The sequence below is a fragment of the Pristiophorus japonicus genome, chromosome 14, assembly GCF_044704955.1.
Source record: "Pristiophorus japonicus isolate sPriJap1 chromosome 14, sPriJap1.hap1, whole genome shotgun sequence".
In the NCBI taxonomy this organism is placed as follows: Eukaryota; Metazoa; Chordata; class Chondrichthyes; family Pristiophoridae; genus Pristiophorus; species Pristiophorus japonicus.
Genome location: NC_091990.1, coordinates 19,588,202 through 19,611,173, shown reverse-complemented (window position 1 = coordinate 19,611,173; position 22,972 = coordinate 19,588,202). Strand labels below are relative to the sequence as shown.

Here is a 22,972-nt window from a genome sequence, read left to right as displayed (position 1 = left end):
TGGATAACCAAGGAAATAAAGGAGAGTATCAAATCAAAGACCAATGCGTATAAGGTGGCCAAGGTTAGTGGGAAACTAGAGGATTATGAAAATTTTAAGCAACAGCAATGAATGACTAAAAAAGCAATAAAGAAAGGGAAGATAGATTACGAAGGTAAACTTGCACAAAACATAAAAACAGATAGTAAAAGCTTTTACAGATATATAAAACGGAAAAGAATGACTAAAGTAAATGTTGGTCCCTTAGAAGATGAAAAGGGGGATTTAATAATGGCAAATGTGGAAATGGCTGAGACCTTAAACAATTATTTTGCTTCCATCTTCACAGTGGAAGACACAAAAACCATGCCAAAATTTGCAGGCCACAGGAATGTGGGAAGGGAGAACCTTGAGACAATCACTATCACTAGGGGGATAGTGCTGGACAGGCTAATGGGACTGAAGGTAGACAAGTCCCCTGGTCCTGATGAAATGCATCTCAGGGTATTAAAAGAGATGGCGGAAGTTATAGCAGATGCATTTGTTATAATCTACCAAAATTCTCTGGACTCTGGGGAGGTACCAATGGATTGGAAAGCAGCTAATGTAACGCCTCTGTTTAAAAAAGGGGGCAGGCAAAAGCCAGGTAACTATAGGCCGGTTAGTTTAACATCTGTAGTGGGGAAAATGCTTGAAACTATCATTAAGGAAGAAATAGCGGGACATCTAGATAGGAATCGTGCAATCAAGCAGACGCAGCATGGATTCATGAAGGGGAAATCATGTTTAACTAACTTACTGGAATTCTTTGATATAACGAGCATGGTGGATAGAGGTGTACCGATGGATGTGGTGTATTTAGATTTCCAAAAGGCATTCGATAAGGTGCCACACAAAAGGTTACTGCAGAAGATAAAGGTACGCGGAGTCAGAGGAAATGTATTAGCATGGACAGAGAATGGGCTGGCGAACAGAAAGCAGAGAGTCGGGATAAATGGGTCCTTTTCCGGTTGGAAATCAGTGGTTAGTGGTGTGCCACAGGGATCAGTGCTGGGACCACAACTGTTTACAATATACATAGATGACCTAGAAGAGGGGACAGAGTGTAGTGCAACAAAATTTGTAGATGACACTAAGATTAGTGGGAAAGCAGGTTGTGTAGAGAACTCAGAGAGGCTGCAAGGAGATTTGGATAGGTTAAGCGAATAGGCTAAGATTTGGCAGATGGAATACAATGTCGGAAAGTGTGAGGTCATCCACCTTGGGGGGGAAAAAAAAAAAAACAGTAAAACAGTAAAAGGGAATATTATTTGAATGGGGAGAAATTACAACATGCTATGGTGCAGAGGGACCTGGGGGTCCTTGTACATGAAACTCTTTTTGGAATCCCAAAAGGTTAGTTTGCAGGTAATCAGGAAGGCAAATGGAATGTTGGCCTTCATTGCGAAAGGGATGGAGTACAAAAGCAGGGAGGTCCTGCTGCAACTGTATAGGGTATTGGTAAGGCTGCACCTGGAGTACTGCGTGCAGTTTTGGTCACCTTACTTAAGGAAGGATATACTAGCTTTGGAAGGGGTACAGAGACGATTCACTAGGCTGATTCGAGAAATGAGGGGGTTACCTTATGATGATAGATTGAGTAGACTGGGTCTTTACTCCTTGGAGTTCAGAAGGATGAGGGGTGATCTTATAGAAACATTTAAAATCATGAAAGGGACAGACAAGATAGAGGCAGAGAGGTTGTTTCCATTAGTGGGGGAGACTAGAACTAGGGGGCACAGCCTCAAAATATGGAGGAGCCAATTTAAAACCGAGTTGAGAAAGAATTTCTTCTCCCAGAGGGTTGTGAATCTGTGGAATTCTCTGCCCAAGGAAGCAGTTGAGGCTGGCTCATTGAATGTATTCAAGTCAAAGATAGATAGATTTTTGAGCAATAAGGGAATTAAGGGTTACGGGGAGAGGGCGGGTAAGTGGAGCTGAGTCCATGACCAGATCAGCCATGATCTTATTGAATGGCGGAGCAGGCTTGAGGGGCTAGATGGCCTACTCCTGTTCCAAATTCTTATGTTCTTATGTGGCACGCTCTTGGGATGGGCTGTTTGGGGCTGGGATTGGGAGAGACTTCTTCACTCGGGGAGTTATTGGCCTGTGGGGTTCCCTACCGCGGAGAGTTGTTGTTGGGTGTGTTCGGGAGGGAGTTGGATGTGGTCCTTGTGGCTGGGGGGGTCGTGGAGGGGGGGGGAGGTGCTGGGGTGGGTGATCAGCCATGATCTTGTTGAATGGTGGTGCAGGCTCGAAGGGCCGAATGGCCTACTCCTGCAACTATTTTCTATGTTTCTATGCCCATTACCTCAGAAGCTGGTCGTGGTAGAGGTTAGGTTCCAAGCCCATTTATTTGGGAGTCTCGGGCTTTAATCGGTTATTCAGCTGTAGAGGGCATCACTGCCAGGCTCCGCCCAATGTCCATGTAAGCTCTTCTTAAACAAGATTCACAAAATTGCTATTCGGGCAGGAATACTGGCTTCATTGTTTCCCCAACTCCTCCCTCCTCTAGCCAAGGGCAGGCCCAGACAGAGATTACCTAACTGAACAGGCTGGGAGTCAAACCTTGTGGTCTAAATGTGACTGAACTGGGTGCCTTTACCCACTAGGAAGTTACTTTTGTTTTGCTACTTACTCTTCTGCTGCCAGTCAGTTTCAGTATCGGTACAACTATTTTCCACATCATGCTGCACACTTAAAACAAGGGGCAAAAACAAGCCGGCAGTCTCGCTAGCCCTTGGTAGCAGCAGTAAAAATTGAGGGTTTTACTCCAGTGTCCAACCCAAGTACACACAGGAAGGATGTGATTGCACTAGAGAGGGCACAGTGGAGATTGACGAGGATGCTGCCAGGACTGGAGAATTTTAGCTACGAGGAAAAAGTGGATAGGCTGGGGTTGTGTTGTTTGGAACAGTGGAGACTGAGGGGAGACTTAATTGAGGGTTATAAAATTATGAGGGGCCTAGATAGCGTGGATATGAAGGACCTATTTCCCATAGCAGAGGTCAATAACCAGGGGGCACAGATTTAAAGTAATTGGTGGAAGGATTAGAGAGGAGTTGGGGAGAACTTTTTTCACCCAGAGGGTGGCGGGGGTCTGGAACTCACTGCCTGAAAAGGTGGTAGAGGCAGAAACTCTCATCACATTTAAAATGTACTTGGATAAGCACAAGAAGTGAACCTACAGGGCCACAGACCAAGAGCTGGAAAGTGGAATTAGGCTAGCTAGCTGTTTCGGTCGGCACGGACACAATGGGCAGAATGGCCTCCTTCTGTGCCGTAATGATTCTCTGTACTCCGCCACACCGGCAAAGGCTCAAGATTACTGTCTACTGGCATCGGGGACATAACAGAGACTATCGCCAGGCAGCAAGACCAACCCACAGGGAGGGGCAGCTGCGATGTCATACCTACAGCTCGAGTGAAAGGGACCAACCATCACACTCTTGTGGTGCAGGAAAGCAGGAGCACAGTCACACTGTGCGTCGCACAGAGAACGTTATGGGACCGGAAGACATTTACAAAACGAAAACAGCAAACCTCATCCACAGAGCACGCAGAGGTCAGAAAGGCGGCCAGTCACTGTGGGGCAGTTTAAACAGTCACCTCCTGAAACCTTCATTTATTCCGCCCACTTCACACAGAAGCCCCGTGGAGTTGACAGAGCGTCGGCTTTTCTGGTCCGTTCCTTTGCTGGAACCTCAGAGCCGTCCCAGCAACTGATGCACAATGGATGGACCGTTCCAGCGCACTGTATTGCAGAAACACTGATTAACTGTTGGGTCACCAGAGGAATAGGCAACCGACCGGTTTACCCCAATGTTCACTTTCTATTACCAAGCGAATGAACCGGTGCAAGTGGGCCAGCCACCATCAGATCCCACCGGTGCCAAATTGCCCCACGTGCAACGTGCAGAAGATTTGGCAACAACTAGAAAAATCTGGACATGCGGCATCCGTGAACACGCAGCGGGGGATTCGTGACGATTGCCAATCTGGTGGGAAAATTCGTACAGTAATGGAGAGTGACTCCAACCTAGTACAGCCAAGCTGAAATCCATAGCCAAATGTGTTGGTATGGGGCTGTTTAGCCACTGCTGGCACTTTCGACCGGAGGCACCAGCATCAAAAAGATGATTCAGAGCCTCCTATAGCAAGAGCGTTGGTTACTTTTGTTACTTCTAGACTTGACATTTCCAACGCTCTCCTGGCCGGCCTCCCACATTATACCCTCCCTCAACTTGAACTCATTCAAAACTCTGCTGCTCGTATCAAGTCCCATTCACCCATCACCCTCTGTGCTCACTGACCTCCATTGGTTCACAGTCCGACAACGCCTCGATTTCAAAATTCTCATCTATGGTTTTCAAATCCCCCCATGGTCTCACCCCCCCCGATCTCTAATCTTCTCCAGCCCTACAAACCTCAGATCTCTGCGTACCTCCAATTCTGGTCTTGTGCGCACCGATGATGGCCGAGCCTTCAGCTGCCTACCCTAAATTCTCCGCCTCTCTACCTCTTTCTCCTCCTTTACGACGCTTCTTAAAACCGACCTCTTTGACCAAGCTTTTGGTCACCTGTCCTAATATCTCCTTATGTGGCTCGGTGTTAAATTTTGTTTATCAACCCTCTGTGAAGCACCTTGGGACATTTTACTACGTTAAAGGCGCTATATAAATGCAAGTTGTTCTTGATTGTTTACACTACAGGGCTGTCTCTGACACAGGATACAACGCAGTATGAAGATGACACAAGCATTGGATTTAATTGGAAAGAAATAAAGATGTGGATTTATACATTGGGGTTTAGGTGGGAGATTTCTGGTTAGTCTTTCGGATGAGATGTTAAACTGAGGCCCCGTCTGCTCTCTCAGGTGACATAAAAGATCCCATGGCACTATTTCGAAGAGCAGGGCAGTTATCCCCGGTATCCTGGCGAATATTTATCCCTCAGTAAACATAACAAAAACAGATTATCTGGTCATTATCACATTGCTGTTTGTGGGAGCTTGCTGTGCACAAGTTGGCTGCCGCGTTTCCCACATTACAACAGTGACTACACGCCAAAAGTACTTCATTGGCTGTAAAGCGTTTGAGACAACCGGCGGTCGTGAAAGGCACTGGAAAAATCCAAGTCTTTCTTTCTTTCTAGTTCAGCGTTGAAAGAGCAACTGAAGGAACACTCTTCAGTAAAATGCCACATCTCCGCACATTCTAATCACCTGCCCCAGAAATAGGCCCTTTTTAAAGAAATTTTAATTAGTTTGGAATGGTCACCTTGTGCCACAAGGACACAGCATTTCACTCCTTTCTCTCCTCATCCAAGTCTACCCCAGCACATCAGAGCACAGAGTTGTTGCTTACCCGACAGCCCCATACAGGGCAGTCCAGCCCTAAGGCAGAGATCGGGGCCCCAACATGAGACCACCCTGCTCTATATGGCTCAGTGTGGGCCGCCCCGACCCGTGTGAGAACACCACCGCAGGCCGGGGCTATAAATCGAGCTGGAGCGCCGGGCCCTGGAACACTGTGGCGGAGGTGCGGCAAATGAGGGTACGGGACCCAGAAGAGGCGAGGGCCCAGGGGCAACATGGACCTGCTCACACTGCGATATGTGCATGCACTAGGTCTGTGCAGCAGAGCAGGTCGCCAGTCATCCTGGTTAATCCTTGCCACTGAATAAAGGCCGAGCTCTGTCAAGCCCGTGTGGTGGCTGGTGTGCAACGGTCACCACACATTAAAAAAATCCACACACAGGCATCTTCCACCCCCTCAACTGGAGTTCAGGACTGGAACATCGGGTCCTTCATTGAAACATCTGTGAACTCTTGTGGAAGCAAATCATCCTCGTTCGAGGGACCGCCTATGATGATGATGATGATATTTTTTTTGGGGGGGGGAAATTCGTAGCCAATCGTTCCAATTCTTTGTCAAATCACAAACGCCAGAAGTCACCTTGCACACGCCAAGGATCACTCTGCGCCAATGCTCTTAGCCAAAAGGCCTAGAGCCACTGCACCGTTCCTGGAAGTACTGCAATACCAGGTTCGTGCCATGGAGGTGGATGGGTCAGGTCCCCCACACACCTCCGTGGAGGTGGATGGTGATGATGATGATATGGCTCAGCACCACATGGCAGTCTGCACTTTAGTAGGTTAGTCACTGTTAAAATCTCTATTTTGTTTTGAGCAGCCAAGTGTTTGCCATGCTCGGAAACATACCGCCAGATTTAAGAATCTCCAAACCAAATTACTACTACTACTACTGAGAAATCCACACAGATTTGATCCATAAGAGTTTTTCTTCTCCCAATACAGAAGGCTGACTCTCTCCCACAAGGATAAACGCCACTTACCCAAGTCCGGGGCGTTCAGGTGCATGCTGGCAATAGCCACGGCTTAGTGAGCATCAAGAATGTATATTTGTACTGCTGAAGTTCTACCAGCTAAAAAGGCAGAGCTGACCAGCACAAAGCATTCTCCCAGTGCGGCAATCTCCGCACTACTTGCCCAGCCAGGAGTGCACAGTCTGTTGGGGCGTTGGTTTACAGAATTCTCTAATGATGAGTGGGAACAATCCCAGTCTCCAGAGACACGTCTCAATCACCCACCAATCAAAGTGTGCCCAATCTTCAACAAAGCCCTCTGGCATCATTGTATACTGCATTCGCTGCTCACAACGCGGTCTCCTCTACATTGAGACCACCAAGCGCAGATTGGGTGACCACTTTGCAGAACACCTCCATTCAGTCCGTAAGCATGACCCCGAGTCCGGTCGCCTGTCACTTTAATTCCTCGCTCCACTCCCACTTTGTCCTCGGCCTCCTACACTGTTCCAATGAAGCTCAACGCAAGCTCGAGGAACAGCACCTCATCTTTCTTTTAGGCACTTTACAGCCTTCTGGACTCAACATAAAGTTCAACAATTTCAGACCATAACCTCTGCTCCTATTTCCCCCTCCCCCCCCCCCGCCCCATGTTTCTGTTTTTGCCTCTTTCCCATGGCGGCTGTCAATGATTCTGCCATTTCCATCCTACCTACACTCATCTTTAGTTTCTTAACGTGTCCCATTACCATCTCCTTTTGCCTCGCACCATCATCCTTTCTGCCTCTCTAATCTCTCCTGCCTTTCACCCTATCACAGACCTTCCCTTTTGTTCTTTCTTTCCCTCCCCCCAACGCTTGCTTGAAAACCTGTTACCTCTCTAACTTTTTCCAGTTCTGACCAAGGGTCATCAACCTGACACATTAACTCTCTTTCTCTCTCCATCGATGCTGCCTGACCTGCTGAGTATTTCCAGCATTTTGTGTTTTTATTTCAGATTTCCAGCCTCCGCAGTATTTTGTTTTTGTTTCGTAGACCTGCCTGGTATCACGTTACTGAATCTGTCAGAGAGGACGACGATGTAGATACATTGGTTGTAATTTACTAAAATTCCCAGGATTCTGGGGAGGTCCCAGCAGATTGGAAAACTGCAAATGTAACGTCACTATTCAAAAAAGGAAGCAGACAAAAAGCAGGAAACTATAGACCAGTTAGCCTAACATCTGTGATTGGGGAAATGTTGGAGTCCATTATTAAGGGAGCAGTAGCAGGACATTTGGAAAAGCAAAATTTGGTCAGGCAGAGTCAACATGGATTTATGAAGGGGCAGTCATGTTTGACAAATTTGCTGGAGTTCTTTGAGAATGTAACGAACAGGGTGGATAAAGAGGAACCAGTGGATGTGGTGTATTTGGACTTCCAGAAGGCATGTGACAAGATGCCACACAAAAGGTTACTACACAAGATAAAAGTTCACAGGGTTGGGGGTAATATATTAGCATGGATAGAGGATTGGCTGACAAACAGAAAACAGAGTCGGAATAAATGGTTCATTCTCTGGTTGGCAATCAGTAAAAAAAAACGCAGGGATCAGTGCTGGGACCCCAACTATTTACAATCTATATTAACAACTTGGAAGAGGGCACTGATTGTAACGTAGCCAAGTTTGCCGACGATACAAAGATGGGAGGAAGGGCAATGTGTGAGGAGGGCATAAATAGGTTGCAGGAGGACATAGACAGGCTAAGTGAGTGGGCAAGAATTTGACAGATGGAGTATAATGTCATGCACTTTGGCAGAAAAAAAATCAAAGAGCAAGTTATTATTTAAATGGAGAAAGATTGCAAAGTGCTGCAGTACAGCAGGACCTGGGGGTACTTGTGCATGAAACACAGGGGGATGGTATGCAGGTACAGCAAGTGATCAGGAAGGCCAATGGAATCTTGGCCTTTATTGCAAAGGGGATGGAGTATAAAAGTAGGGAAGTCTTGTTACAGCTGTACAGGGTACAGGTGAGGCCCCACCTGGAATACTGCATGCAGTTTTGGTTTCCAGATTTACGAAAGGATATACTTGCTGTGGAGGCAGCTCAGAGAAGGTGTACTAGGTTGATCCCGGGGATGAGGGGGTTGACTTATGAGGAAAGGTTGAGTAGGTTGGGCCTCTACTCATTGGAATTCAGAAGAATGAGAGGTGATCTTATTGAAACGTATACGATTATGAGGGGGCTTGACAAGGTGGATGCAGAGAGGATGTTTCCTCTGGTGAGGGAGACTAGAACTAGAGGGCATGATCTTAGAATAAGGGGCTGCCCATTTAGAACTGAGATGAGGAGAAATTTCTTCCCTCAGAGGGTTGTAAATCTGTGAAATTCACTGCCTCAGAGAGCTGTGGAGCTGGGACATTGAATAAATTTAAGACAGAAAGAATAAGGGGATAAGGGGAGCGGGCAGGGAGTCCATGATCAGATCAGCCATAATCTTATTGAATGGCGGAGCAGGCTCGAGGAGCTTTTTGGTCTACTCCTGCTCCTATTTCTTATGTTCTTATGACTCAGCACTGTGCTGTGCGCTAACTTGGAGCAGCCCAAAGAAAGCCTTACTCAATCGCTCTCCTCCCCTCCAGCTTGGGTTTGAGCCCTCAATGGGCAAGAACTAGCAGCGACAACACATGCAGCACAGCATACTATTGGAGAGTTACCAACAGGTATGCATCTGCTAATCACGCGTAAAGCAATTGCTCTCAGTGAATGCAACAGAAAATATAAATATTTTATCAAAAGTTTAAAATGCACCCAAAATAGGTAACAAATGAACAATAGCATTTTTACTCTATCTTTAGCCAAAAGTGATAGAGGAATCCAAGCATGTTGCAAATGAACTGGTGATTCACAATGTAAACGAACATACTCACTCTTTATCTTTTTACTTTCTTCTTGCTTTTTCTCAACAACATGATCTTTCGATCTTTTCGCTGGCTTTTTCCCTGGCATTGTATCCTGAGATTCCTGTCAAGCAACAATAGACAGTTTAAGTGCAATACATATGCATGCCTGATGGCACCAGAGATTTAGCTGCACCTGTTTTAAGATGGAGTGTCCCTGATGATCTTCAGTTCAAAAATGGTGTGTAATAAACACTCAACCCTCTTGAAAGTTCCATATTTTTAAAAAATAAACGTATCTTTCTATAGAAAACAGTCACAATTAAGGAATCAGTTTCATCACAGGCGGTCCCTTGAACAAGGATGACTTGCTTCCACATGTACAGATGTTTCAATGAAGGACCCGATGTTCCAGTCCAGAACTCCAATTGAGGGGTTGGGAGATCCCTGTGTGTATTCAGCAAAACCTCTGTTGCTCATCAACATAGCTGCACCCCATGGAAAACATCTCCGCAGGTCAGAGCTATAAAAAACGCTGGAGTTTGCCACTGCAGATCCCAGCGCAAGCCGACACAAATGTGCGACGTCTTCAAGGTGGGCGACTGGCTGACGTCATCAGGACCCAGGCCACCGTTTGGAGCATGGGCAGGAGCATCGGCGGGGCCCAGGAAAAGCAGAGGAGCGGGAAGGTTGTGGTGGACTTGCGACAAGTGATTGGGGTGGAGGAGCGATGAGGGATCGTGGCTGAGATTTGGAACATTTTAATAAGTGTTAGCTGGCCTGGCGTTCTCATGAGCCTCCCCGTCATGGCCTGATATGGGGAGACTTCTGTTGTCTTATGAGGTGAGGACCTCATTGCCATTAAGCACAGGATACGGATCCTTATGATTGTCGATACGATACTGCTCACGACCGAAGCCGAGAGAAGATGGAGAAGCGGGAGCTGCCCCATGACTTATGAACATCATCAATGTGCTTTGAGAACGACAGTGCACTGGAAATATGGGAAGGGGAGTGTCTCCACCGGAGATATTATTGTCCAGGAGCAGCACGGGCCAATCCACACTCTGATCTACGGACTGTAGGAGTATGTGCGCGTACTAGGCCCTTGCAGCACAGCTTGGTCTCCAGTCGTCTTGGTTAACCCTTGCCACTGGACCAAGACCTTGCTCTGTCAAGCCCGTGTGGTGGCTGGTGTGCAATGACCACCCCACGTTAAAATAATTCACGCACAGGCATCGTCTACCCTTCAACATGTAGTTCGGAATCTGGAATGTCAGGTCCTTCATTGAAACACCATGAACTCATCCCTTTTTGGTGTGGAAGTGGGGCATCCTCAACACGAGGGACTGCTTAATACAATACTGCTATTTTAGTAAGTGATTGGTATATCCTTTAAGACCCGGTCAGAATCAACAGTTCGTGCATGGACTTAGAAGTGTGGCATGACATTTACTTTTTTATAATCTTTAAGCCATTAGCTGCAATTCAGATACAGCTGCCGGCTATATCTGAAAGCATAAATAGAATCAAACAGCGCTGGAGGCCATTCAGCCCATCGTGCCTGTGCTGGCTTTAAAAGCAGTTCTACTCTCCTGCTCTTTCCCAATAGACCTGTAAATGTTTCCTTTACAAATATTTTATCCAATTCCCTTTTGAAAACTGAATCTGTTTCCACCACCCTTCCAGGCAGTGCATTCCAGATCATAACTTGCTGCGTATAAAGAGGTTTCCACATGTCGCCTCTGGTTCTTTTACCAATTATCTTAAATCTGTGTCCTCTGATTCCAGTGGCAGCAGGGGTGGCAAACAGTTTTCTCCTTCGCTACTCTATCAAAACCCCCCATAATTTAAAGCTCCCCATAACCTTCACTGCTCGAAACCCAGCTCCAAACCCTGTTTCTCAGTCCCTCAGCCTTGGCACCATTCTAGTATATCTCCTCTGCACCCTCTCCAAGGCCTCGACATCCTTCCTGAAAAGTGGGGCCCAGAATTGAACACAACACTCCAAACTGGGGCCTAACCACAACTTTCTGTGGAAAAATTCTCATCTCTTCCCCACCTCACCCCCGGTTCTTTTGCCATAGCATCAAAGATGTTATTAAAAATACTTCGGATGTCCCAGTTCCTGATTATTCTCAGCAAGACCATTGTGCAGCTGGGTCCCCGAAAGAGGAAACACTACTATCCAGACCACTGCCCACAGAGAGAGGAAGAATATAGTTGGGCCTAAAATGTTATGCTGCAAACTCTTTGCTACTGTCGACATCCAGTGAACAGACAACCAGCCGCGACACACAACCCCGAAATATATTATTTTTTTTTTACAAAACCCTGCTGGGAAGTACGGCGAGATCCAAGTGCTAAATAAACACACACCCAATCCTGCCACAAGGTCACGCAGAGCCCATGGGGTTGGTTTGGACGCTGGGCCAGCACGGGCCTCGGCCAGGAGCAGCAGCTAGCGGCCAAATCCCCGTGCGGCAGGAGCGGGGTGCCGGGCTGGGAATCACCGCAGGCCCAAGCCCGGCCCCGCCGCGCCCGCGCCGCTTTTAAAATTCCCGCCTCCAAGGGAGCCGGGTCTTTTTTTTTAAAAAAGAGACAAGATATTTGAAAACTTTTATTTTTTTTTTAAACAAGTAAGCAAACAAGATGCAAAGTGCATTGGGTGGTGGGAGAGAGGCGAATGCACATGGAATTGGTTACACTGATGTAAAAATACAAGGAAGAGAACTGAAGAAGCCGCTGGCGGTAGGAGCAAGGGGCCGCAATCCGCCCCACTACACACACACATACACACCGCTTGAAAGGTCCAAGTGACTGTGTTGCACGCGGCCCGCCCTCCGAACCTGGGGTCGGCCGAGCGTTCCAACAGAGAAGGCGCGCACACACAGAGACTGGTCCGAACCCTCGGAGCCACCGCGTTCGGATTTCGAACGTTGGGACACACACAGCGTTCGGAACTGGAACGTTGGGAGACGCCGCGTTCGGAGCTGGAACGTTGGGACACACACAGCGTTCGGAACTGGAACGTTGGGAGACGCCGCGTTCGGAGCTGGAACGTTGGGACACACACAGCGTTCGGAACTGGAACGTTGGGAGACGCCGCGTTCGGAGCTGGAACGTTGGGACACACACACAGCGTTCGGCCCTCTTTTTTTTCTAAAATCAATTTACGCGGCTTCGATATTATTTTATGAAACAAATGTATAATTATATTTACCATTTCCTCTCACTGACCTGCCCGCCGCCGCCACCTCTTACTGCTGCCGCTGCTCATCGGACAAGACACACTTTCCTTTGGTTCGCTCCCGGCCAACCCCGCTGACAAGCGCTGGCGCATGCGCACTGGAGACGAGCCAGCGCGAAGTTTGAAAGTGGGTGCGGAAGGGGCCGGGGGAAATGGATCAGTGCAGCGTGTGGATCTGCACATTGCTGTCATTCTCCAGCACTGCCTGAGTCATTTATTAAACTGCAGAATGGTTAGCCTCGTTATGCACGCTAGACTTGATTGGATTTTAAATCGTATTTTCTAACCTAATTTTTTTTAAGGCTAGTGCAGAATTCTCGTGGATGGTCATAGAAGGTGGCCATTCGGTCCGTCCTGTATGTGCTTGAGAGAATTGTCCCATTTCCAATCTACAATATTCCACACAAAACTCTGTTGAGTCTGCCCCAGTGGTAAATCCAACAATTATGATTTTGACAAGATTTGCTTCGCAGGCTGTCCTGAGTGAGCTGAAGGCATCAGCAGTTCTGACCTCCCATCTTTCTCCCTCCGTTAACTTGAACTCATCCACATTCTGCTGCCCGTATCCTAACTCACACCAAGTGCCATTCACCCATCACCCCTGTGCTCGCTGACCTACACTGGCTCCCTGTCCACCAATGCTTCAATTTTAAAATTCTCATTCTTGTGCTCAAATCCCTCCATGCCTGCCCCTCCCTATCTCTAACCTCTTCCAGTCCTACAACCCTCCAAGAACTCTGTGTTCCTCCAACTTTGGCCTCTTGTGCATCCGTCACTTCCTTCGCCCCACCATTGACGCCCCTGTGTTAAAGTCGTCTGAGCCCTAAACTGTGGAATTCCCACCCCATACATCTCCGCCTCCCTTTCCTTTAAGACTCCTTAAAAATTACCTCTTTGATCAAGTGTTTGGCCACCTGTCCTAATATCTCCTTTAGCTCAGTATTAAATTTAGTCTTTAATTAATTTTTAAACAACTTTTAGAAACATAGAAACATAGAAAATAAGTGCAGGAGTAGGCCATTCAGCCCTTCTAGCCTGCACCGCCATTCAATGAGTTCATGGCTGAACATGCAACTTCAGTACCCCATTCCTGCTTTCTCGCCATACCCTTGATCCCCCTAGTAGTAAGGACTTCATCTAACTCCTTTTTGAATATATTTAGTGAATTGGCCTCAACAACTTTCTGTGGTAGAGAATTCCACAGGTTCACCACTCTCTGGGTGAAGAAATTCCTCCTCATCTCGGTCCTAAATGGCTTACCCCTTATCCTTAGACTGTGTCCCCTGGTTCTGGACTTCCCCAACATTGGGAACATTCTTCCTGCATCTAACCTGTCTAACCCCGTCAGAATTTTAAATGTTTCTATGAGGTCCCCTCTCATTCTTCTGAACTCCAGTGAATACAAGCCCAGTTGATCCAATCTTTCTTGATAGGTCAGTCCCGCCATCCCGGGAATCAGTCTGGTGAACCTTCGCTGCACTCCCTCAATAGCAAGAATGTCCTTCCTCAGGTTAGGAGACCAAAACTGGACACAATACTCCAGGTGTGGCCTCACCAAGGCCCTGTACAACTGTAGCAACACCTCCCTGCCCCTGTACTCAAATCCCCTCGCTATGAAGGCCAACATGCCATTTGCTTTCTTAACCGCCTGGTGTACCTGCATAGCAACCTTCAATGACTGATGTACCATGACACCCAGGTCTCTTTGCACCTCCTCTTTTCCTAATCTGTCACCATTCAGATAATAGTCTGTCTCTCTGTTTTTACCACCAAAGTGGATAACCTCACATTTATCCACATTATACTTCATCTGCCATGCATTTGCCCACTCACCTAACCTATCCAAGTTGCTCTGCAGCCTCATAGCATCCTCCTCGCAGCTCACACTGCCACCCAACTTAGTGTCATCCGCAAATTTGGAGATACTACATTTAATCCCCTCGTCTAAATCATTAATGTACAGTGTAAACAGCTGGGGCCCCAGCACAGAACCTTGCGGTACCCCACTAGTCACTGCCTGCCATTCTGAAAAGTCCCCATTTACTCTTACCCTTTGCTTCCTGTCTGACAACCAGTTCTCAATCCATGTCAGCACACTACCCCCAATCCCATGTGCTTTAACTTTGCACATTAATCTCTTGTGTGGGACCTTGTCGAAAGCCTTCTGAAAGTCCAAATATACCACATCAACTGGTTCTCCCTTGTCCACTCTACTGGAAACATCCTCAAAAAATTCCAGAAGATTTGTCAAGCATGATTTCCCTTTCACAAATCCATGCTGACTTGGACCTATCATGTCACCTCTTTCCAAATGCACTGCTATGACATCCTTAATAATTGATTCCATCATTTTACCCACTACCGATGTCAGGCTGACCGGTCTATAATTCCCTGTTATCTCTCTCCCTCCTTTTTTAAACAATTTGGGAGAACTTTTAAAACTTACATTTTAGACTTTTAATTGAAATACTTTTAAACATCCTTGACTTTTTAACAATCTTGAGAAACTTTTTAAACTGGGGAAACCTTTATAACCTGTTATTGATTTACATCTTAGACTTTTTAACAACTCTTAGAGACTTTTGAAATAAATTGGGAATCTTTATCAACTTTTAATTTTTAAAATAACTTTGGAAGTCACCTTCCTAATGCCTGCCCCCCAACCAAGCCTCGGGCCATCTACCATCAATGGCGCTACTCGGCGCTGAGCTTGCGGCCAACACTTCGTTGTAAGCAATTAGGCTTCTCGAGCTGTGCCTGGTCTCCAGTTGTCTTGGACCCCCTTGCCACTGGACCAAGACCGTGCTCAGCTAAGCCCGTGTGGTTGCCGGTGTGCAGCGGCCACTCCACGTTAAAAGAACTCACGCACAGGCATCTTCCACTTCATCAGTGTGAAGTTTGGGACCTGGAATGTCAGGACTTTCATGGACAATCCCAACAGCAACAGGCCAGAATGCCACACCGCCATAGTTGCCCAGGAACTCAAATGTTTTGACATTGACATCGCCGCCCTAAGCGGGACCCGGCGGGCAGAGGAAGGCCAGTTGAGGGAACATGGTGGAGGTTACACCTTCTTCTGGAAAGGGAAACCAGAGGCAGAACGCCGACTTCAAGAATGAGCTGGTCGACCGCCTCAAAGACTCCCACTGTGGGGTTAACGAACGCCTCATGACTCTTCGTATTATCCTATCTCGGAACCAATGCGCCATAGTCATCAGTGCGTACGCCCCTACACTCGATGCAACAGATGAGGCTAAAGAGGGTTTTTATTCCAATCTCGAGACATCCTTATCCCGCGTCCCCACGGGCGACAAATTGATCCTCCTGGGTGATTTTAATGCCAGGGTCGGCAAAGACACAGCCCTCTGGGGAGGCGTGATTGGCAGAGAGGAGATAGGGAAAGCTAACTCCAGCGGTACCCTACTCCTGACAAAATGTCTAGAACATGAACTCCTCATCATCAACACCCTGTTCTGCCAGAGGGACAAATACAAGGCATCGTGGCAACACCCTCGCTCCAAACACTGGCACCTGCTTGACTATGTCATCGTCCGAGCCAAGGATCGCAAGGATGTGAGCATCACCCGTGCCATGACAGGAGCTGACGACTGCTGGACGGACCACCGCCTAATCCGATCCATCATCAACATTAACATTGCCCCAAAGCAGAGGGGACAGCAGAAGCAGTTCCGCAAAAAAGTTAATGCCTAAGAGCTAAGAGAGCCCTATACAGCCAGCTAACCTGGCGTGCCTTGATGACCCTGAGATGCTGAATGCCCACAGCGCTTGGTCTGCCCTCCAGGCCTCTATAACCAGTGCCTGTGAAGAGACACTTGGTCACTCAATCAGAAAACATCAGGACTGGTTTGATGAAAATGATCAGGAGATCAAAGAACTAATAGATCGCAAGCGCAAAGCATTTCTGAGCCTCAAGCAACAACCCAATTTGGGAGCTGCAAAAACAACATTACAGACGGCTCAAGGCTCACGTCCAACAAAAAACCCGGGACCTAAAGAACAGATGGTGGATGGAGAAAGCACAGGAGATACAACAACTGGCCGACAGCCGCAATATGCGAGGATTCTTCGCTGCAGTCAAGGCCACCTACGGTCCAAACTCCCAAGGCCCCACCCCACTCCTGGCCAAGAACGGGGAAACACTCATCAAGGATACTGAGGCTGTCAGAGCCCGATGGAAGGAGCACTTTGAAGATCTCCTCAATCGAGACTCTGCCTTTGACTGGAGTGTTCTCGACTCCATCTCGCAGCATCTGACCCGCCACCACCTCAGTGAAACTCCAATGTTGACGAGGTAGGCAAAGCCATAAAACAGCTCAAGAATAACAAGGCTACGGGTGTGAATGGAATCCCTGCTGAGGCGCTAAAGTATGGCGGAGAGGAGCTGTTGACGCGAATACCTGACCTCATCGCTCTCATCTGGAGGGAGGAGAGCATGCCGGGAGATCTGAGAGATGCAGTGATTGTGGCCATTTTTTAAAAAGGGGACAAGTCCGACTGCGGCAACTACAGAGGAATCTCCCTGCTATCAGCCACTGGGAAAGATGTCGCTCGAGTTCTCCTCAATCGTCTTCTCCCTGTGGCCGAGGAGCTCCTCCCGGAATCACAGTGCGGATTTCGTCCCCTACGGGGCACAACAGAAAATATCTTTGCAGTGCGACAGTTGCAGGAAAAATGCAGGGAGCAGCACCAGCCCTGAACATGGCCTTTTTCGATCTTACAAAGACCTTTCACACTGTCAACCGTGAGGGTCTATGGAGCGTCCTCCTCTGTTTTGGATGCCCCCAAAAGTTTGTCAACATCCTTCATCTGCTTCACGATGACATGCAGGCTGTGATCCTTACCAATGGATCCATTACAGACCCAATTCACGTCCGGACCGGGGTCAAACAGGGCTACGTCATCGCTCCAACCCTCTTCTCAATCTTCCTCGCCGCCATGCTCCACCTCACAATCAACAAGCTCTCTGCTGGAGTGGAACTAAACTACAGAACCAGTGGGAAGCTGTTTAACCTACGCCGCCTCCAGGCCAGGTCCAAGATCACCCCAACCTCTGTCGTTGAGCTGCGGTATGCGAACGACGCCTGCATCTGTGCACATTCAGAGGCTGAACTCCAGGATGGAGTCAATGTATTCACTGAGGCATATGAAATCATGAGCCTTATGCTTAACATCCGTAAGACAAAGGTCCTTCGCCAGCCTGTCACCGCCGCACAGCACTGCCCTCCAATCATCAAGACCCACAGCACAACCCTGGACAACGTGGCCCATTTCCCAGATCTCGGGAGCCTCTTATCAACAAAGGCAGACATTGATGCGGAGATTCAGCATCGCCTCCAGTGCGCCAGTGCAGCCTTCGGCCGTCTGAGGTACCCGCCCTCCTGTATGGATCTGAGGCATGGACGATGTATAGAAGGCACCTTAAGTCGCTGGCGATATATCACCAATGATGTCTCCGCAAGATCCTGCAAATCTCCTGGGAGGACAGGCGCACCAACATCAGTGTCCTTGACCAGGCTAACGTCCCCAGTATTTAAGCACTGACCACACTCGATCAGCTTCGCTGGGCAGGCCACATAGTTCGCATGTCAGATACGAGACTCCCTAAGCAAATGCTTTATGTGGAGCTCCTTCACATAAGGAGCCAAAGGAGGACAGCGGAAACGTTATAAGGACACCCTCAAAGCTTCCCTGGTAAAGTGCGACATCACCGCTGACACCTGGGAGACCCTGGCCGAAGACCGCCCGAGGTGGAGATAGTACATCTGGGAGGGCGTTGAGTTCTTCGAGTCTCAATGCAAAGAGCATGAAGAGGCCAAGCACAGGCAGCGGAAGGAGCGCGCAGCAAACCAGCCTCACCGACCCCTTCACTCGAATGTCTGTCCCACCTGTGACAGGGTCTGTGGCTCTCGTATCAGACTGTTCAGCCATCAAAGAACTCACTTTGGGAGTGGAAGCAAGTCCTCCTCGATTCCAAGCGACTGCCTATGATGATGAAATTTTGTCTGATAATCGCTCATGTGAAGCACCTTGGGATATGGTACTACATTAAAGGCACTATATAAATGCAAATTGTTGTTGTGTTACAACTAGCTGCAGCAACCACACCTGAGAAAAAATAGGTTGGGTTTCTGCTCCTGATTCCTCTCCAGTGATCCCTGGTGCAAATTCTGTATCTGTGGTCATTGGGCGAGAACAGGATCGGACTTGGCTATGAATCCCAGCATCAAAGAGCCGGGCAACACTCATTATCTAGGTTCACATCTGAAAATTGGCCACTTGACGAAATTGTTAACTCGCACCAAGTCCCGCTCATTCATCACCCCTGTGCTCACTGACCTATTTTGGCTCCCGGTTAAACAACGCCTCGATTTCAAAATTCTCATCCTTGTTTTCAAATCCCTCCATGGTCTCGCCCTTCCCTATCTTTGTAATCTCCTTCAGCCCCACAATCCCCCCCCCCCCGAGATATCTGTGCTCCTCTAATTCTGCCGTCTTGAACATCCCTGATTATAATCGCGCAACTATTGGTGACCGTGCCTTCTATTGCCAAGGCCCTAAGCTCTGGAATTCCCTGCCTATACCTCTCCGCCTCCCTCCTCCTTTAAGACGCTCCTTAAAACCTACCGCTTTGACCAAGCTTTTGGTCACCTGCCCTAATTTCTCCTGATGTGACTCGGTGTCAAATTTTTTGTCTCGTAATACTCCTGTGAAGCACCTTGGGAAATTTTACTACGTTAAAGGCACTTTATAAATACAAGTTGTTGTCGTTGCTCGAAGGCATTGCCTCTCAGTAACAGTCAATACTTTTCAGGAGCAAGAAAACTAATGGCAGAGTAGTGAACTTGAGGCAGAGTAACCCAGAGTCAAATCAACAAATGAACCACAAGCGAGCTAACTTCAGTGGCCAATAAATAATCTTTTATTTAAAAAAAAAAGGAATATAACACCACTTTTCAATACTATAAAGGCAACAGTGAAAACTATTACACACATGAATGAGTAGCAGAATAAACTGAATGCCTTGCCATTTGAAAAGAGGAAAGACAGCTGCAATCACAGCCACAATTCAGTACGTTTGATACTCATTTTAAAAATTGGCAACGTTGTGATTTTTTTTTCCTGTCACTATTTTTCAGCTGTTTTATAACATGCTTCCTGATCAGCCAAGTAATTGTTCTTCAAATGCTTGAAGATGGGATATGGTAACCTAATAGTTATTATAGTGAACTAATAACCTAGAGATCATAAGTTTATAAGCCCACTATGGCAAGCTGTATAATTACATTCAATAATTTGTGGGCTCATACCACTAAAAAATATCCAGGATTGTTGTAAGAATTCAACTGGGTCACTAGTGTGGAATCCGCTATTGAATACTTGTAATGCCAAGGAATAACAAGAACTTGCATTTATATTGTGCCTTTAACATAGTAAAATGTTATAAGGCGCTTCACAGGAGCGTTATGAAACAGAATTTGACAGAGCCACATAAGGAGATATTAGGACAGGAAATAGGTAGGTTTTAAGGGGCATCTTAAAGGAGGAAAGAGAGCTAAAAAGGCAGAGAGGGTCAGGAAGGGAATTCCAGAGCTTAGGGCCTAGGCAGCTGAAGGCACAGCTGGCAATGGTGGAGCGATTAAAATCGGGGATGCACAAGAGGCCTGAATTAGAGGAACACAGAGATCTTGGATGGGCAATAAATGCTGCTTTACCAGTGTTGCTCACAAGAACAAATTCTCTTTCAAACTTTGCTATTGAGGGAGTGCAGCGAAGGTTCACCAGACTGATTCCCGGGATGGTGGGACTGACCTATCAAGAAAGACTGGATCAACTGGGCTTGTATTCACTGGAGTTCAGAAGAATGAGAGGGGACCTCATAGAAACGTTTAAAATTCTGACGGGTTTAGACAGGTTAGATGCAGGAAGAATGTTCCCAATGTTGGGGAAGTCCAGAACCAGGGGTCACAGTTTAAGGATAAGGGGTAAGCCATTTAGGACCGAGATGAGGAGAAACTTCTTCACCCAGACAGTGGTGAACCTGTGGAATTCTCTACCACAGAAAGTTGTTGAGGCCAATTCACTAAATATATTCAAAAGGGAGTTAGATGAAGTCCTTACTACTAGGGGGATTAAGGGGTATGGCGAGAAAGCAGGAAGGGGGTACTGAAGTTGCATGTTCAGCCATGAACTCATTGAATGGCGGTGCAGGCTAGAAGGGCCGAATGGTCTATTCCTGCACCTATTTTCTATGTTTCTAAACATAATACAGAGTGACTATTGACACCACTGTGTCGGACAATGATTTGGAGACTTGTATTCTCTGGAATATAGATAAGGGGTGCTTTGAGATTTTTAAGATTTTGAAAAGAATTGATAGGGTACACAGAGCTTTTCTGCTGAGGGAGTCCAGAAGTGGACATAACCTTAAAATCAGAGCCAGGCCATGCAAGAGAGAAATTAGGAAACACTTCTTCATGCAGACTTGCATTTATATAGCACCTTTCACATTCTCACAAGTGGTCACTGTTGTAATGTGGGAAACACGGCAGCCAATTTGCACACAGCAAGCTCCCACAAACAGCAATGTGATTAATGACCAGATAATCTTTTTTTGTAGTGCTGTTTGTTGGAGATGAATATTGTCCAGGGCTCCGGGGAGAACACCCCAGCGTTTCTTCAATTAGTGCCAGGGGATCTTTTAAGTTCACCTGAGAGGGCAGACAGGGCCTCGGTTTAACATTTCATCTGAAAGACGGCACCTCCGACAGTGCAGCGCTCCCTCAGCACTGCACTGGAGTGCCAACCTAAATATTTGTCCTCAAGTCTGGAGTGGTACTTGAACCCACAACCTCCTGACTCAGAGGCGAGAGTGCTACCAAAGGGTGGTAGAAGTAGAACTCTCCCACAAAAAGCAGCTAGCTCAATTAATAATTTGAAATCAGAGATAGTTAAGATTTTTGCGAGCCAAGGATCTGAAAGAATATGGAGCCAAAGGTGGGTAAATGGAGATCAACAACGATCTGTGAATGGCAGAACAGGCTTGAGAGATTGAAAGGCCTCCTCCTGTTCCTATGTTCAAAGCAAACTCTATGTTTACCAAAATCTACTTTAAAGAGGTTCTATGAACTGCAACAAACAGAAATTGTGTGCAAAATCCATCTGTTACTTACAGCAGTGTGGTCTCCCGACATGATTGAAGGGAGAATTATCCAATCTCCATTGTGCCCAGAAGTAATGGTATCACTATACACAGCCCCTTTTTAAAATACGGTTATGCCTTTCTACGCTAAAGGTGCTATATAAATGCAAATTGGCCCACATAAGGGAAGAATAAAATCAGCCAGGCTTTCCACTTATGAACATATGAAGGATGGCAGACAGGTGAAGACCCTTTGGTCCATCGAGCCCGTCTCACACAATTTCGATGCCACGTACATCACACGATACACTTTACACATCACCCGGGAAGGGCACAAAAAAAAATACAAACACCAAAGCCAATTTTGGGGGGGGGAAAATGAGAAATTCCTGACCCATCTTGGCAATAGAAACTCTGGCCCTTAATTCCCTGCAGTACCTACCTGCTGTAAGGTGATCTCCACCACGGCCAGAAACAGGTCCAGCTCCTACTTGAAGGAATTCAATGAATCGGCAACCACCGCACAAGCCTGTTCCAGAGGTTCACTATTCTCTGGGAGGTCAGCAGGCCGGGGCCATTAGAGGGAGCAGCGTGCAGCTGCATAACACTGCAGGGAGCAGCGCGTGTGGCTGCAGAAGGGAGACGGCTGACTGCAGTGCAGGCAGGAGCGGCGAGGTCAGGGTGAAGGAGCGGCAAGAGTTCGTAGAGGGATGTGATCGGGGCACAGGAGAGGTGAGAGTTCAGGCCCAGGCCACACTACAATATGTGTGCGCACTAGGTCTGTGCAGCAGAGCTGGTCTCCAGTCGTCTTGGTTAATCCTTACCACTGTTAAGTGTGGTGGCTGGGGTGCAACGGCTACCACACATTAAAAAAATCCACGCACAGGCATCTTCCACCCTTCAAGATGTAGTTCAGGATCTGGAATATTAGGTCCTTCATTAAAACACCTGTGAACTCATCCCTTTTCAGCATGGAAGCAAGTCATCCTCGTTTCGAGGGATGGCCTATGATCCTCTGGGAAAAGAACCACCCCAACATCTAACCTACATCAGGCCTTGCACAACCCCATGTCCTCCCTAACCTATTTATTTTAGAACAAACTTTCAGCCGGAACATTTCATTATCTTATAAACCTCAATCAGATCACTCCAAGTCTATGCTAGTCCTTCCTTCTAAAAGCAACTGTGCATATACAGCTTTACTGATGTGCATTTTTTGGCTGCATAGTGACACCACTGGATTTAAAAGCTGAGCCAAATGAGGAATTTGAGTGGGGGGGGGGGGGGGGGGGGAACCAAAAACTTGGGTCAGAAGTGGGTTAAGTGTCTCAAGA

General features: G+C 47.3%; 1 protein-coding gene across 5 annotated transcripts in view; it reads right to left on the bottom strand.

The window, feature by feature from the left end:
* The window catches only part of rcc1 (regulator of chromosome condensation 1), a 32,587-nt gene extending 20,020 nt beyond the window's left edge, over positions 1-12,567 (bottom strand). For 2 of the 5 annotated variants that reach the window (XM_070898421.1, XM_070898425.1), the window contains exons 1-2: positions 12,452-12,566; positions 9,259-9,352 (exon numbers count right to left, since the gene is read on the bottom strand). In XM_070898421.1, the coding sequence (XP_070754522.1) occupies positions 9,259-9,352; positions 12,452-12,454 (97 nt within the window). In that variant the 5' untranslated portion in view covers positions 12,455-12,566. Of the gene's footprint in view, positions 1-9,258; positions 9,353-11,607; positions 11,786-12,028; positions 12,190-12,451 lie in introns of those variants that run through there. The other 3 variants (XM_070898422.1, XM_070898424.1, XM_070898423.1) reach the window with 3 other exon arrangements.
* Between the last annotated feature and the right edge of the window lie 10,405 nt (positions 12,568-22,972).